The sequence below is a fragment of the Pezoporus occidentalis genome, unplaced genomic scaffold (assembly GCF_034315485.1).
Source record: "Pezoporus occidentalis ecotype Australia unplaced genomic scaffold, CSIRO_AGI_Poc_V1 ctg161, whole genome shotgun sequence".
Lineage (NCBI taxonomy): Eukaryota > Metazoa > Chordata > Aves > Psittaciformes > Psittacidae > Pezoporus > Pezoporus occidentalis.
The window spans coordinates 1738726-1755683 of NW_026913437.1; the positions used below are offsets into that span (position 1 = coordinate 1738726).

A 16958-nucleotide genomic window follows, 5' to 3' on the forward strand; every position below is an offset into this window, starting at 1 on the left:
CACTCTTGGCGCAGTGTAAGGATAATCCTGCTCCGTTTGTTGCAGAGGGTTTGTGTGCTGCCGCTTCCCTCCCCAGAACGCTTGCGAATCGTTCCTACTGGAGCAGTGGAGGGAGCAGGGTGGCCAGCACAGGTTCCTGCAGCACCAGCGCCACGCTCATGGGGGGCTCCCCAAAGGAATGCAGTTGACAGCTTGCCAGGACTGAGTGCTCTGCACCTGGTTTTCTTCTGATGCAGCAGATTTCAGCTGCCTTCCACATTAATGGAGCAGCACTGGGACTGCGAGCTGGGGCTGGTTTGTCTTTGAAGCCATGCTGGGGGGCTGAGGGTGACTTCTGGTGGTTGAACCTTCCTTGTAAAGAACTGCAGACCTCAGCCTGTGGTGGGGTCAGTGTGCAACAGAGCTGAGCTGGGCTGGTTGGGCAGGGCTACGAAAGGGAAGAGGAGCCCAGATGAGACCTCTGCAACCCTGTATGGTTTAATTATGCCTTGGGTGCTGAACAGAAGCCACCCAGCACTAGGGAGGAAGGTGATGGTACCTCTCTCAGCATGGTGGTCCTGGGTCCAGCAGCCTTGTATGAACGTGGCACAAGAGAGTTGCTGTCCCCAGAGGTTTCCTTCCAGAAATGCATGGTGGGGCAGGGTGTTGGTGGTGTTAGAGGCTTCTTGCTGGGGACCCCAGCTGCAGGGCAGCGCCGTGCCCTGCACTCACCTGCTGGTGCCTTTCTGTAGGAGGGGGGTTCCACCGTAAGGTGGAACTGGGGCAAGTGAGAGCTGTGCTGTGGGTGTCCCTGGATGGGAAGTCTGCTGTCACATCTGTACCCTCCCCAGGAGGGACATCGCCTGCTCACCACTGCAGCCACCAGCACTGCATCCTCTGCCAGGCGCAAGCAGCACCGGTCCCTCCTCCCTGCCCGTGAGCCTGAGGCCGAGGGCAGGCTCTGTCCCCCCGGCAGGCCCCCACCAGCAGCAGGGAGCCCATCCGTGGGGCCAGCGGCTGCCTCCTCCCTGCGCAGTGCACTCGCCTTCCCCCTGCTCTGTCTCATTAACTCCACATCCCTCCCACCCCCTCTCTCTCCACCTCATTAGCTCCATATCCCCATCCACCCCTTCTCTGCGCCTTGGCCGCAGCTGCTTCTTGCTGTGCTGGGTGAGAGCTCCCTTCCTGCCATCCCTGGGGTGGGTTTGGCTGTGTTTTGGGGCAGGCACCAGCATCACCCTGGGGATGGCAGTCACCTACCCCGTCCAGCCAACCTCAGCAGCATGTGCCGGGTGGAACTGCCCTGTGGTGGTCAAAAGGCAGGGGCAGGTTGTGGCTGTCATCTGCTTGGGTGGACTGGGGACCACCAGCCTGCAGGAGCATGGATTCAGGGCAGGGGAGACACCTGACTTTGATTCCTGTCAACCTCCAGCCTGGAAACCCTCTTATCTTCTATTTCATGTCATAACAGCACAGAAATGAGTCCTGCTCCATCCTTTCCTTCCTTGGGGTGCCAAGTTCCAGGGCAAACACACCCCAGAACCTCCCATTCAGTGGTTTCCTAGGTCAGCAAAGGAGCCACACCAGGGGCGTGCTGCAGAAGAGCACCCAAAATCACAGCTCTGGAAGCATGCTTTTTGTACAAACGCGAAAGGCAAAGCCTGTTGGTGCAGTGTGTATTTGGAAGGGTTAAAGTGACATCTTCCAGTCTTTAATTACTTAACTATTCAATGCTTTCCTTAACGATAAACAGATGGATGTAGTCTTGTTCCTTCCTGTTCTAGCTCCATTGATTTCATTGGACTCCCTCCTGGGCTGAATTTGGCCTCGGCTGTTTGTCAAGAAGTCTGCTCCTCGTTTCAGTCTCTGTCCACCCACCTCCATCCCCATGAGCATGTGGCACCAGCAGCACCGTAAGGTAGGAGCTGCTGCACCGAGGCCAGGGCTCAGCTCTGCTGCTGCAGCTTGTGCAGACCCCAGCACCCCAGGGTGTAGAAACCCTGTAAGTCCTTATAAAATCCCTGCTGTATTAGAAGCATCCCTTGAAGGATAAGGACGGGTGCTGGGGGGGATCACCCATGCCAGCTCCGTGTCGTTGCTCACAGTTTCACCCTTAGTGCGTTCTGCCCAGCAGGTCCCTAGGAGGAGGATGGAGCACAATTCCCATGGTGGATGGGGTCTCTGCCCTTCCGAGCTGCCTCTCTGAGGCTGAACCAGCTTCTTGCTGCCCAGGGTGCATGGCAGCTGCTGCCAGGCAGCCCCAGGGTGAGCACAGAAAGCCACCCCAAAGCCCTTGGGAAGCTGACGATTCCACAGCCCCACTCCTGGGCGCTCTCTGGTGCCTCACTGCCCAGCAGCTACCTTCTTTGTCTCTAAGCCAGGTCTGAGGAAGCCAAGTGCTTCTCAGGCCTGATCCCAGCCAGCGAGTGCCACAGGAGCCCCAGGCTCTGCCACCAGTGAGCAAAGAGGCCACCTCCTTGTGCAGCACTGGCTCTGCTGTCAGGCTTCAGACCCCTTCGTACAATCCCAGCCTGGTTTGTGTTGGAAGGGACCTTAAAGCTGGTCCAGCTCCAACCCCTGCCACGGGCAGGGACCCCTTCCACTAGAGCAGCTTGCTCCAAGCCCCTGTGTCCACCCTGGCCTTGAGCACTGCCAGGGATGTTCCCCATGCCCAAGCTCAGCAGGCTCAGCCCCGTGGCCCTCTGGCACCAGGCTGACCAGAAAAGCAGTGTTTGGTGAGTGGGCACCCGCTGGCACCGTGGCCATGCACACAGCAGGGTGAGGCCAGCACTCAGCTGGAAGCGCACTAGCAGGTCTTGGTCCTGCAGCAGAATGCGAGGAGGTGAAGGGTGGGAGTTCTCAACCTGTTTCCTCTGGGCTGCTGCAATAGGAAAGATGCCTGGGGCCTCACCAGGCACCCTCCACCTGTGGGCTCATCGGCACTGTTGGGCACTGACCCTTCATGCTGGTGTATGGCTGCTCCATCTCCACATCCCAGAGCCTGTCCCCATTGTCCTAACTGTAAGGTATGGGTAGATCCTGCTCCACAAGCAGCTGTGGGCAGCGTTATTCTTCCTGCAGGTGACTTGCTCTTGCAGCCTGGTGGGCTGTTTGGGTTGCGTTTGAGGAGCCTCATCTTGGCCTTCTGAATGTGGCCTCCCTTCTTCATTTAAAAGCAAACAAACAAACCAAACCCCAAAGCAAATCCTGCCTCCATCCAACTGCACAGCGCGATCCACGTGCACTGGTGCGGTGCTGGCCGCGGAGCCTGCAGACAGCTTGCAGTAGCTCTGGAAGGTGTGTGCTCTTCTGTTTATCAAGTGAGTGTTAACTCTGCAGCCTTCTGTTGATGATTTAAATGTCATCACCATTTCCCTGCTGCTCAAAGCATGAGAGGGAAGTGAAGGCCATCAAAGGGGGCCTCTTCCCGAGCCCCCAGGTGGGTTTGCTGTGTGGGAAGGGTTTGGGAAAATATAGCCTTACTCTTTTCCATGAGGAATGATGTGGTGCTCAGGATTGGGATACACCAGGAACAGCTAATTAGACCCAACACCCCCATCAGCTCTGCAGGCGTTACACGGGGAGGTGGGAGCAGGGTGGGATGCACTCACTCTGTTGGGGGTCGGAGCCAGCATCTCCCCACCGTGACAGCCTCAGGCAGGAGCTAGGAGGTGCTGGGGGCACCAGCAAGAAAGTGGGGGAACAGTCTGCAGCAGAGCCAGGTCCCGGCAGCTCCGGTGGGAGCCATGGGGAGGCTTTGCCATCAGTGAGTGACTGGTATTCAATTTTCCAACGCTGGAACGTTTGCTTTGTTGGCTCGTTCCCTTGGTTACATGGTATATATTAAGTTCTCCATTTGGCTTCCTTATGCAATTAGCCGGCGTTCTCGTCACACGGATTTTGGAAGTGCAATCAGAGCTAAAGCTCCGTGGTCAGGCCTGGCTGCCCCCGGCATGCCCGCCCGGAGCAGGCTGCCCCCAGCACGCGCCTCACTGGGCAAGCGCCTGCAACGCTTGTGCTGGGGAGCGATGCAAAGCAGGGCCCAGCCCCGGGATGCAGGGAGCAGGGGTGCCCCGGGCTGACCCGCCTGGCAGCGGGTGTCCTGCCAGGGTGTCCCTGTCCCTGCTCGCTCGGCGGGGCTGGCGCGCTCCGCGGCTCACAGATTGTCAGCGTTTCTGCACATCCCCATCCTGTAGGTATGTATGTGCTGTTCCGCTGCGGCCGTGGGTGTGCATATGGCTGGCTGTGTGGCAACTGTGCTGAATGCCAAAGCAGAGAGGACAATGTGTGTAGTAGCGAAGGGTGCCAGGAATCCGAGTTGCTGGAAAGCCAGGGAGAGGCGACGCCGTGCCCCACGCTCCCAACTGTGGAGATGAGATGAGCCTGGAGGCTGTGAGGAGGGAGCCTGTGAGGGCAGCGCGAGCCCGCGGCGCCCAGGATTAGTCAGGACAGCAGGATGCGAGGAGGGAAAGGCAACCCTCGGCAGAGCGGGAGCCTGCAGCGAGGGAAGCGATGCCCCCCGCCCGCAGGAACACGGGCCAGGGCAGTGGTGTGGCAGGAGGTGGCACCAGGCACACGTCCTCATCCCTCTGATGCTGTTGGGGATCCTGCTTTGGGTTCATCCCACTGCTTCCAGTGCTTTTACATAGCGGGGTCCTGTTCGAGAGCTGACCAAAGCTTTTTGCTGTTTGCTGGGAGGATCAGAGCATCCTAATTTTGGAGCATCTGGATGTGCTGACCCTGAACTGTGCCCTGAAATCTTCTCATGGCTGAGAGGCACCAGGCATGAAGCATGTCCACAGAAGGACAACCCTCTCAGCCCATGTTCCCTAGAGCTCCCATCCCATCTGTCCAGTCTGGACTCTTCCCAACCTCATCCTTCTTGAAGCTCAGTATCCGCAACAGGGTGTGGGATTGCTTTGGCCTTACCAGGGCTGAACTAGGCAGGGAATGAGGGCACACGGCCCCATCCCTGATCCTGGCATGCAGAACTGCTCTTCCAGCTGGGCACCCAATTATTCCCATGTAGAAAAGCTCCTGTTTGCTCTTCCTACCTGTACATAGGGCCTCAGCCACCTTGCTGAGTTTCCTGCCACGGTGTCAGATTTAGCATAAATGCTGTCCCTTCCATCTAATGACACAGGGGTTTGGAGAGTGGCCGGGCTGTGCCTCCAAAGGGCTGGAGAGCAGGGAGCTGGGCCAGCAGGACAGAAAACATGTGCAGCTGTTGGATAAAGGGACTTGTATCCAAACAAAGACACCACAGCTCTGGATTTTGACTCGGGGCACATCGGAAGGTGGCTGCATACGTCCTACAAGCTATCAGTTAATGGTGGATGTAAAATCCACATGAGAACCCTGCACGTTGTCCAGGCACCACAGGCAGAGGCAGGGCTGCATGAGGGGAGAGCTCTTTGTCTGCTGTGCTACAGGTCCCTCTGTGTCCCAGCCCTTGTTTTCCAGAGTGAGATGTGGAGGTTGAGTCCAGTGCCCTCCAAAACTGTTGCTGTAGAGTGTAACAGCTCTGGGTGTTCCAGTCATGGAGTCATAGAATGATTTGTGTTGAAGGGACCTTAAAGCTCCTCCAGCTCCAACCCCTGCCACGGGCAGGGACACCTTCCACTGGAGCAGCTTGCTCCAAGACCCTGTGTCCAACCTGGCCTTGAACACTGCCAGGAATGGGGCAGCCACAGCTTCTCTGGGCACCCTGTGCCAGCGCCTCAGCACCCGCATAGGGAAGAATTTTCCCTTTAGTCCCACTTTAGGCATTGGAAGAGTGTTATAGCAGCCAATTGCTTTGCAAATCTTGCCAAATTTTAGACCTCAGCAGCTGTTTATGGCCTGATCGTGATGACCTGGAGTAAAACTGCTGCCTTCTTTCCCTGTGCACTGTTGCTTATGGGGAAAATTGAAGGTTTTGAACTGTGCATTCACCATTTCTTATTTTAGAGCCCACAGTTGCATCCCTTTTGTTTCAAGCCATTATGTTTCCCAGAGCCCTGCTTTGCATGCTGGGTAGGGGAGATTCTGAAGCCTGGGTGTCAGCACTCTACAGCACGGAGAAGGCTACACCATGTTTTAGTCTGAAGGCATCACAAGGTTTTCCCCTCTCGCTGTGCCCCACACTTGCACCTTGTTTCCTTTGCACCCAGCTAATTCGGTCGAATAAATCATTCTGCGCTCCCTGGTAAGAGTCATGCTCCTGAAGCATTTCAAAGATATAAGCTGCCAAGGGTGTTGATTATTTTTTTCACTGCACATGGACCGACCCCTTTCTTTCCTTCCCGCAGCACTGAATTCCCGAGGTTAATTACACACTGCGTAACAAAGCCGTTATTTCTTCTTGTGCCTCCGGTTGCGTTCCTTTTCATGGCTGCAGAAACGAGCCAGGAGAATAAAGGCTTTGCACTGAAGTGCATTAAAGTCAGTGGGCTTTGGCTCATGCCCAGAAAGAAAAGCAGTGCACGGTTTCATTCCAGGGCAGGCTCAAGCAGTTGCGTTTAAGCTTGAAGGCACAGCTTTCAGGTTGGATTCTTGCTATTCAGCTGCCAGAGGGGAAAAGCAATTCCCCCCTGGACCAGCACAGAGCCGTAATGCGCTGTCCCCCTCTCCCCAGGTGAACGGCAGCGATGGGATGTTCAAATACGAGGAGATCGTCCTGGAGAGGGTAAGTGCTCTTTACTCACCCACAGCTTCTGCTGCCTCTTCCCACCTGCAGCCCCCGGCTTCCCCATCTCAGCGCCCTGACAGGGAGGGCCTGGTCTGGGGTCCCTCTGGGGGTGTAGGGCTCTGCCTGCCCCTGGCGCGGGGAGAGGGGCTGGATGCTGCGCACCCGCAGCTCCTCCAGAAGGGAGGGAGGGAGGGGCAGAGGCATCTCCCTTGCCTCCCTCGCTCGCACCCTTCACCCACACAGACCGGGGGGGGCTCATGGCTCATTGCCAACGGCAGTGCCGGGAGCTCTGCTCGTGCACAGGCACCGCTGCCTCCCTGCTGCCAGCGCATCGGCACCCGGGCACACAGCCTGTGATGCCGAGCACCAAGGAGGGGTTTTCTGGTGAACCGGGGGCAGTTTCTGCTCGAGCCTTGTCTTGTCTGTTGGTACCACAGAGCTGATGGCACGCATCGCACCAGCCGTGCCTAAAATCACCTCTCCCCATGGATGGGCCTTACCCAGGGGTGAGCCAGCACCACGCAGGGCAGAGAGGGTTTTTCCCTGGTGCCCAGGGAGCAGCAGGGATGGAGAGGGAACAGGAAGAGCTGACCCAAGGGGGGGTTGGCAGGGGGCTGCCCATGGCACTCGTCATCCTCCCCGCTGCCTCAGCGGTGGCTTGGCGGGGCCGTGTCGCAGGGGAAGACACATCACTCATTATTCTGTTCCTCTCTGTCTTTAGTCATCTCCCTCCTCCCCTCTCTCTGCATCACGGTGGTGGGTGGACGGAAGGTTATCTGGGGCTGCCGCCTCACCCACCGCTTCCCTGCGCGCCTGACGGAGCCAGCTCAGGGGATCCTGCTGCTTGGGCTGAGCGCTGCTCGCTCCAGGCCCTATTCAGAGGCAAAAGCCTTGTTTTCAGGGGTTCTTCAGAGCATCCTTTATCCACAGCAGGCGCAAGGCGGGAGCCGGCAGGGCTGCGTAGGGAGGCAGCACTCATTGCTGCCCCCATTTCAAAGCCTCAGGCAGCGAATCCCTTTCCAGCAGTTAGAAACCATGAGGGAAATTCAGTGCTTAACAGCCAGGCCAGCATGGAACATACCCAGGTCCTTCACCTGGTCCCCAATGGGATCCAACAGCTCTATCTCACTGCAGAAGCATCTGGTGCCTGCAGATGAAGCTGTCCCCTCACTGGGGTGTTTGGCTCCCAAAGATGACCTCAGTGTACACCAGAATTGCTGGTCCGACACTGTTATTTATCCTTGTCATTGCTGTAAAGCTCCTCCAGCTCCAACCCCTGCCACGGGCAGGGACCCCTTCCACTGGAGCAGCTTGCTCCAAGCCCCTGTGTCCAACCTGGCCTTGAACACTGCCAGGGATGGGGCAGCCACAGCTTCTCTGGGCACCCCGTGGCAGTGCCTCAGCACCCTCACAGGGAAGAGCTTCTGCCTCAGAGCTCAGCTCAGTCTCCCCTTGGGCAGGTTAAAGCCATTCCCCTTGGCCTGTCCCTACAGGCCCTTGTCCCAAGTCCCTCTCCAGCTTTTCTGCAGCCCCTTCAGGCACTGGAGCTGCTCTAAGGTCTCGCCTTCAGGAGCCTTCTCTTCTCCAGGCTGACCCAGCCCAGCTCTCTCAGCCTGGCTCCAGAGCAGAGCTGCTCCAGCCCTCGCAGCATCTCCCTGGCCTCCTCTGGCCTCACTCCAGCAGCTCCACGTCCCTCTTGTGCTGCTGCCCCAGAGCTGGATCAGGGCTGCAGGGGGGGTCTCCCCAGAGCACAGCAGAGGGGCAGGATCCCCTCCCTGAGCTGCTGCTCACGCTCTGGGGATGCACCCAGCACACGGGGGGGTTCTGGGCTCAAGCGCACAAGGCAGTGGAAGTCAAAGCTAGTCTGAAGACCCCTGCATCACCAGGGGGAGAAGCACAAGCCCCAGCACGCTGCTGGTGCTCGATGATCCTGGGGAGCTCCGTGTGTCACTCCTGGTCATAGGTCCCCAGGAGGAGCAGTTTCCCATCACCTAATGCTGCACTGGGGCTGTGGACAGCCGGAAGGGTGCTTGGCTCAAGCCTGTCTGTGTATGAGAGGTGGGCACGATAGGATGTGACTGTCAGCTCTTCCGCATGAGCAAACAAGGCGAGGAGCCATCTGATTTTCGAGGCAGAGCAAAAAAAGCAGGAATTGTCCACTTGCATCAAGCACAGAGATGGAACCAGCAGTTGTGAGCGTGTCACTGATGGGAATTCTACAAGCAGGAAAGGCGGCACAGGGTCAGGCTGCTCATCCCAGGATGAGCACCTCATTCCAGCTGGAATGGAGCTGGAGATGCAGCACGGCCCCTGCGTTCCCCTCAGGCAGACTTCAGCTCAAGTGATCCTCCAGGCATATCCAGGAGGAAGAGGAGGCAGAACTGGAGGCCCTGCCCCATCCCGCAGCCCCCTCCACACAACCCTTCACAGTTTGGCGTCAGCACTGGAGTCGGCTCCGTGCCGGGGGTACATCCCAGGGGCAGGGGTGGGCTGCTGGGCCCTGGAACCAGCCCCTCTGCTCGGCGCGCTGCAGCGCTGTGGCTCTGCTGGGGAGCAGCCAGCGAGGGGAGGTTTTCTCCCCTTGCCAAGGACCACCCCCTCCCAGCTCCCCGCCTGCCTCAGCCTCTCGGCAGATGTGGTGGCGAGGGAGGTCCTGGCGGCTCCCACTCTCCGGCTCCATCTGCTCCGCGCTGCCGCACCAAGCGCCTCGGCCGAGCGTGCCGGCGCCCTGCGACCGCGCACCCCTCTGCGTGCCCCGGGAGCCGCGGGTGCTGCAGGGGCTCCACGGCCTGGGCAGCCGCTGCCGGTGGGAGGACCAGAGCAGGGGGTGCCCACGGGGAACGACGGGTGTGTGACTGCCCACAGGGGAACTCCGGCCTCGGCTTCAGCATAGCGGGAGGCATCGACAACCCCCACATTCCAGATGACCCGGGCATCTTCATCACCAAAATCATCCCTGGGGGAGCCGCAGCCATGGACGGCCGTCTGGGGTAAGTACCATGCCAGGGGAGCAGCCCCGTCGGGGTATCAATCACCCCGGATCTCCCCAGGGACCCTCTAGGCAGCTCCTGCCCCACTCCCCTCCCATGGTCCATTCCCCACAGGGAATGGTCCCCTGTCACCAGCCTCCTGTTTGCAGTCATTCCTCCTCCTCTTCCTGTGCCAGGCTCCTGCTCCCATCTTTCCCTCCGTAGCCCCAGCCCCAGCCTTTCCCTTCACCTTTCATCTCCATCAGGGTGGACCAGCCCTGCTGCCTCCCCCTTTCACCCTGGGATTCGGGATCTGGCCAGCTGGAGCATCTCAGGGGTGTGCGTGGATGGAGGAGGGTGGCAGGGGTGTCAGGAGGAGGGGGCTCGGGCTGGTGGTTCCCCAGGGAAGCCAAGGGCCACCCTGTGCCCACAGGGTGAACGACTGCGTGCTGCGGGTGAACGACGTGGACGTGTCCGAGGTGGTGCACAGCAAAGCAGTGGAGGCCCTGAAGGAAGCGGGCCCCGTGGTGCGGCTCGTGGTGCGCCGCCGGCAGCCCCCACCAGAGACCATCATGGAGGTCAACCTGATGAAGGGCCCCAAAGGTGAACCCCTCACTCGTCTCTCAGGACCAGGGTCCCCCACGGGACGGTGTGGGGTCACCCCTCAGTGTGGGATGCCGTGGGGTGCGAAGAGGCATCACGGGGAATATGGGAGGCAAGGTGGCACTGCCATGGTGCAGGGTGCCATAGGGTGGATGCTGTGGGGCACAGTGTATGAGGCAGCCCCACAGTGCAGTGCATGATGGCTGGGCTGGCCCATTGCTGGGTTAGCGGCAGGGTGGGACGTGCAGTGAGGCAGAGGGGCTGTGGTGCCAGCCCAGAGCTCCGTCCATCTGCCTGTCTCTCACCTGCCCTCTCACTTCCCTCAAGGCCTGGGGTTCAGCATCGCCGGGGGCATCGGGAACCAGCACATCCCCGGGGACAACAGCATCTACATCACCAAGATCATCGAGGGAGGCGCTGCCCAGAAGGACGGGCGCCTGCAGATCGGGGACCGGCTGCTCGCGGTAAGCCCCATGCCGCAGCCTTCACGGTGCCAGTCCTGACCTGGCATTCCTTCTGATGGCAGCCTCATGCCCCTGCCAGGGGACATCTGAGCTGGGGATAAACCATGGAGATGGGGCTGTGCCTCCAGAGCTACTGCAGAAAACTGCTTCTACCCACTGCTGCCTGCCCCCTGCCTGCCCCCCTGCCTGCAACTCACACAGCCCCTTCCCACCGGCAGGTGAACAACACGAACCTGCAGGACGTGCGGCACGAGGAGGCGGTGGCCGCCCTGAAGAACACCTCTGACATGGTGTACCTGAAGGTGGCCAAGCCTGGCAACATCCACCTCAACGACATGTACGCGCCCCCCGACTACGCCAGCAGTACGTACGGCGCTGGCCACTGCTGCGGCACCGGGCACCGCGGGGCCGGGGGGATGGAGCGTGCTGGGGCGATGCTGGGCTGGTCTCCGCTTCCATGTCTGAGGGTGGATTTCAGCTCCTGATGCCCTTCTCCTCTCCCACAGCCTTCTCAGCACTGGCTGACAACCACATAAGCCATAACTCCAGTATGGGCTACCTGGGCAGCATGGAGAGCAAACCTGCCTACCCTGTCCCCCAGCAGGTGACTCCGTCTCGGTACTCACCTATCCCTCGGCACATGATTGGGGATGATGACTTCACCAGGTAAGTACCAAGCATGAGCATCCCTAATCTCTGCTCCTTCTCTTTCCCTCTCTTTCCCCCTCTGGCTGCTTGACCTCATCCCTGCTGCTGGTGCAGCCCCAGCTGAAAGCCTGTCTGTGGGTGCGCAGCGCGGAGCTTGGGGCCCAGCAGTGAGCTCCAGCCCTGTGTGTCCCTCAGCCGTTCCTCCTGCAAATCCCTGAGCTCTGTGCAAGGCACTTCAGCTCCCTTCTCTTACTTGTTTTACAGTAGCTGAAACAGCGTCCCAGCTGAGCTGTGCTGGGGACAAAGGGCTCAGGGGCACACAGCTCCGGATATGAACCCTCACTGAGGGCATCCCAAACCTCCTTGCACTGACTGCCAGAAGCACAGCCCTCTTCTCCCTACTAGCACCATTTACGCTGCATGAGCAGGTCTGTTTCCTGAACCCAGGAAATAGAGAGGAGCACGTTGTTCTGAGCCTAAATGCAGAGTAAAACTTCTCCAAAGCTTCGTGCTGAGGACAGGAAAGCGAGACCTCTCTGGCTGTGCTCTGCTTGCCTGACCCACAGCTTTCCCTCTCTACAAAAGGAGGTTGTAGTGAGGTAGGGTTGGTTTCTGCTCCCAAGGAACAAGGGATGGGACAAGAGGAAACGGCCTCAAGCTGCACCAGGGCAGGTTTAGATGGAGCTGAGGAACAATTCCTGCCCCAGAGGGTGCTCAGACATTGGAACAGGCTCCCCAGGGCAGGGCTGCAGTCACCGTCCCTGCAAGTGTTCACACCCCGTGGAGATGAGGCCTCAGTGCCATGGGTTAGGGGTGGCCTTGTCAGAGCTGGAGTAAGGGTTGGAGTGGATGATTTTAAAGGGCTTTTCCATCCCGGTTGATTCTATGACTCTGGATCTATGGCAATGGCTCTGTAGTGGCCCTGGTGCAGGACGTGCTGGCAGCCACTAGAGGATGGTGCTGCCGTGCCCAGGCCCCTTTTGTCGCTGCTCGGCCACTGTCCCCCCCACAGTCCCCTGCCATCGGACAGGGGACAGGTTCACAGCCTGCGGTAGGCACAGCACTTTCCTCACCCATCCCATCCCAGCACTGAACACCTCCTGTGCCGCACTGAGCCCCAGAGGACAGCTTCATCACAGCGGCTTTGTTTAGTCAGGCATCACCAAGACTGTTGCAATGAGACCAGTGAGGTCCAAATGCATCGTACTGGTGTGGGGAAGACCAGTGACACCCCTAGGAAAGGAGCTATCTCCCAGGAGGCTCCTACCAGCCATTCCTGAAGGAGAAGTAGGCTTCCAGGCCTGGATCCAGTTTCCCGCAGTAAATCCTGCACCCATGAAAGTACCAAAGCCTTATCCCATCTGTACAGGTGACAGCAGTGACGCCCAGCCTGGCCTGGCGTGTTGCAAAGGATGTTTTCTTGCTTCAGTGACCCGGGAGCACGCTGCCAGCCTTCAGGACTTCATGCTGCCTGCTTGGCCATATCTTATTCCCCAAGATTCCTGATCTGCTTGTGCGCCTGAGCCCCATTCCTTCTCTGTGTGTCGCCAGCCCACCACAGTGGGTGTCCTGGTGGTCCCCAGTGTCATGTCGGCTGCAGTCATCACCAGCCTGCACTGGCATCATTGAGTCTTTCTTATTTTAATGCCATGCTTGATCTGGGAGCTTCCATTGTTCCTATCAGAGCTGCTTTTTCTTTTTCCCAGGATTTTTGTGATTCCAGGCAGCCTTCCTGCCTTTGCCTGCCTGTTGTTTGAGCTGTGAAAGGATTAAGTCATCATCGAAAAATGCAGGACCTGTGTTGTGGGGACTGTGGGGTGCAGGCACACGCGTTGTGCTGCAGGGGTGCAGAGGGGCTCGATCCCCCCTGTCCCGGCACAGCCACGCCGCTCCCAGTGCCCAGGCTTGCAGCATCTGGTGCCACCTCTCAACCCCATGGTCCCGTGCATGATTTAACATGGATGCTCTGTCTCCACCCATGCTCAGTCTCCTGTCACTCGTGCCGTTGCCCACACCTCTCCTGGTTTACCATCACTTCCTCGGTGCCAAGGGCTGCATCACGCCGGGTTGCACTTGGGATGACTCCATCCCTGCTGGTGTGCCGGAAAGCCTGGGCACAGCTGACCCTGTCACCAGCTTCACTGCTCTTTGCCCTGATGTCTCCCTGTCCCACGTCTGTCCTTCCAGGGAGCCCCGGAAAATCATCCTGCATAAAGGCTCCACCGGCCTGGGCTTCAACATCGTCGGAGGGGAGGATGGCGAAGGCATCTTCGTGTCCTTCATCCTGGCTGGAGGCCCGGCCGACCTCAGTGGGGAGCTGCGGAGGGGAGACCGCATCCTCTCGGTAAGTGCCCCCGGCCTGCCCCAGCCCCGGGGACACCGGGACAACGGCGCGGCAGGGCCAGGGTGGGTTTGGCCCCTGGGTGCCACGGCTGGGACCGGCCGGCTCGGGAGCGGTCCTGCGGCGCAGCGGGCGCTGCCCGGCGGGCGGGTCCCGGGGCTCACCCGCGTGACGAGGGGGCGGTGCGAGCCCTGCGGTGCAGCGGAGCCGCTTTGTCCCGGCAGGTGAACGGCGTCAACCTCCGCAACGCGACCCACGAGCAGGCGGCGGCGGCGCTGAAGCGCGCGGGGCAGACGGTGACCATCGTGGCTCAGTACCGGCCCGAGGGTACGGACCGCGGCAGGGGGCGGGGCGGGGCGGGGCGGGGCAGGGGGCGGGGCATGCAGACGAGGGGGCGTGGAGCCCGCTGGCGCGCGGGCCCGGAGGCTGGATAGTAGCGCAGATTGACGAGGGGCGGAGCCTGGGGGGGCGTGGCTGTCGCTGATTGGCCGGCGCGGCGGGGGGGCGGGGCGGTGGCGTCCCGCCGGCGGTGCGTGCGCGGCTTTGTGCGCGGCCGGGCGGCTCCGGGGCTCAGGTGAGCGCGGTCCCGGCGGCTCCGGGCTCGGCCCCTCCCGTCCCGGGGCTGCGGCGGCGGGCGGGGCTCCGGGGGGGTCTGGCGGGCCCGGGGCACCGAGAGGCTCCGCTCCGTGGGGTCCCGCGGGCCTCGCTGGGGGCCCGGGGCGGGGGTTCCCGAGGGGACCGCGGATGCGGCGGCCGCCCCTCGTCCTGGAAGCGCGGTGGGCTCTGGGGACCTCCCGCTGTGACCGCGGGGCCGGCGGCGCTGCGACCGGCGCCTCGGTGCTGGGAGCGGGCTCGTGCCCTGCTCCGAGCATCCTTCCTGCTGTGCGGCCCCGGAGCTACCGGGCACCACCTCCGGCCTGCAGCTCCGTCCGCCAAGGTGCCGGGGGCCGGTGGTGCCCCGAGGGGCAGCCCGCGGCCGCGCGGGCGAGATGGCGGGGCTGGGGTGTCCCAGGGGACGGCCCCTACAGGCCATGGGCCCGGAGCTGCGGCCGCGCCGCTGCCGTGTCCGAGCGGCGCCGTGCTGGGTGCAGCGATTCGAGTCGCTCCCGGGCCCCACTGGTTTGTTCCCCGGCAGCTCTCGTCCTCTCCTGCCAGGCCATTGTGCTGCCTCTCGTGTGCCCGGGCAGTGCCCCGTGTGTCCCTGTCTCTGCTGGTCCTTCTCCATCCCATGGCGGAGGCCACTGGGGCACGGAGCCCGTGGTGCCGCCTGGGGTGTGCTGAAGGTGTGGGGTTTGTTTGGTTTGCCGTGGGGTTTTTTCTCTTTCTTTTTTTCCAGGAAGCACTTCTTGCTTGTCTGTCTCTGGCTCCTTTTGCCACTCGAGCCTTGGCAAAGACACCAACCAAGAGTGCTTCCTAAATGTCACACAGGACAAAGTGGTTTTAAACCCCTGTAGACCAGGGCTGAAATGTCAGTGCTTTGCAGTCGGTGGCTTTCCAGGTCTGCGATGGTTCCTGGTACATGTGGGCAGCAGCACCCTGGGGGCAGCCCTCCCAGGAGACAGTGGTGCTGCTGTGACACTTAGAATGTTGTGTCTTGGGAGTATACCTCGGCACTCTGGAGGCTCAGAGGCCTGGGAGCCAAGGGAAAGGTCTTCCTGGTGTGTGCCCCTTGAGCAGGTGAGGCTGAGTCCCCTTGAGGGGATGTGAGCTCCCAGGTGTTTGCCTTTCTATGTGCATCATGTCTGTGGAAAAGAACAGGAGAGCTGGATTACAGAGTGCTCAGAAGGAGGAGATGCTGGTGGAAAGTGGCTTTGCCTTTGCTAGCAGGGAGGAACTTCTCAGAGGATGGCACCTTGTCTCTTTACACATGAGCCCAGACAGGGCTTTGCCTGTGGGGTGCTGGTTGGGCGTTGGAACAGGCTGCCCAGGGCAGGGCTGGAGTCACTGTCCCTGCAAGTGTTCACACACTGTGGAGCCGAGGCCTCAGTGCCATGGGTTAGTAGTGGCCTTGGCAGTGCTGGGAACAGTTGGACTGGAGGAGCTGAAAGGGCTTTTCCAACCTGGTTGACTCTGAGTGCACAAGTGCTCTGCATCTGGCCTCTCGGGTCCTGAGGGAGCAGAGAGGCTGCTTGCACAGGTCTTGGGGAATGAGACCTCCCTGTGGCAGGCACTAGGAGGGGAAACAAGCAAAGACAAAGGCAGAGAAGGACAGAAAGAGGAGCTGCATCCTGCCTGGTGCAGAGCTGCTGCTGCAGGCCATCAAGGAGGAGCAGGCTGCTCTCTGTGACAGTGTCTCTGAGCAGTTGTGACCACTTCTCTCTGAGCACTTCTCTCTCTGACCTTTCTCTGCCACTATCACAAGTCCTCGTGTTTGGCAGTTCCCTCTCCTCGTGCCCCACAGAGCCTGGGTATTCCTCACCTGAGAAGAGAAAAACTTGCAGGACAGCATTTCTCTGAGCAGCCTCTCAAAGGGAAGTGCCAGGACCATGCAGTGACTTCTGAGAGCCTCCAAGCTTTCCCCATGGCCATGCTTCACTCTCAAACCCTACCCATCCATGAGCCTGTGCCTGCACATGGGTGCCATGTCCGTACTTTAACCCCACAGCAGGAAGGTGTGTGGGTTCAGGGTGGGGAAATGCTGTGCTGGGGGGAAAGATGGAGCTGGGGTAGTGTATGCAGGTGGAGCCTGTGGCCAGGCATCCCTGGGCAATGCTGACGGCCTGGCTGTGGGCAGGCGTGTTGCACACCTGAGAGAGCTGGGCATGGGAACGAGGCTTCATCATAGAATGGTTTGTGTTGGAAGGGACCTTAACCCCCTCCAGCTCCAACCCCTGCCACAGGCAGGGACCCCTTCCACTAGAGCAGCTTGCTCCGAGCCCTGTGCTGGATCAGTCCATCTGCAGCCTGGGCAGTGCAGAGTGGCTGAGGGTGGAGCAGGGTTTCTATGGAGCTGCCCATGGGCGCAGCACGCGTCCCATCCCTCCTGGCACGTGGCACGGAGCCGCCGTGGCACCGCTGCAGGAGGTGCCTGGTCACCTGCTGCATATTTGTCAGTCTTGATAAGCGTGTCCTGAGTGCGACCGGCTCCTGGGTCCCGTGGGAATGCAAGGAGGTGGGGATCAGCCCTGCCTCACCCCTGCAGGACATCTCCTTCCAGGCCATGAAGGCAAAGAGGCTGTGAGCCAGGGAGCAGAGGCAGGAGCGCTGCTTGCTGGGGTTTATCTCCTGGTGACTGCTTGGAAGCTGCTCCAGTGTGCGGATGAGGGGAGGTGGCAGCGGGGAGC

At 60.3% G+C, this 16958-nt stretch overlaps 1 protein-coding gene across 8 annotated transcripts in view; it reads left to right on the plus strand.

The window, feature by feature from the left end:
* DLG3 (discs large MAGUK scaffold protein 3) overlaps positions 1-16958 on the plus strand; it is a 70846-nt gene that overhangs the window by 38284 nt on the left and 15604 nt on the right. For 7 of the 8 annotated variants that reach the window (XR_009963642.1, XM_062612799.1, XM_062612800.1 and 4 more), the window contains 8 exons: positions 6596-6646; positions 9515-9639; positions 10052-10221; positions 10549-10685; positions 10904-11048; positions 11192-11351; positions 13521-13677; positions 13899-14001. Coding sequence is in view for 6 of the 8 variants with exons in the window: in XM_062612799.1 (XP_062468783.1) it covers positions 6596-6646; positions 9515-9639; positions 10052-10221; positions 10549-10685; positions 10904-11048; positions 11192-11351; positions 13521-13677; positions 13899-14001 (1048 nt within the window). In the remaining 2 variants the exon portion in view is untranslated. Of the gene's footprint in view, positions 1-6595; positions 6647-9514; positions 9640-10051; positions 10222-10548; positions 10686-10903; positions 11049-11191; positions 11352-13520; positions 13678-13898; positions 14002-14158; positions 14249-16958 lie in introns of those variants that run through there. The other variant, XM_062612805.1, reaches the window with a different exon arrangement.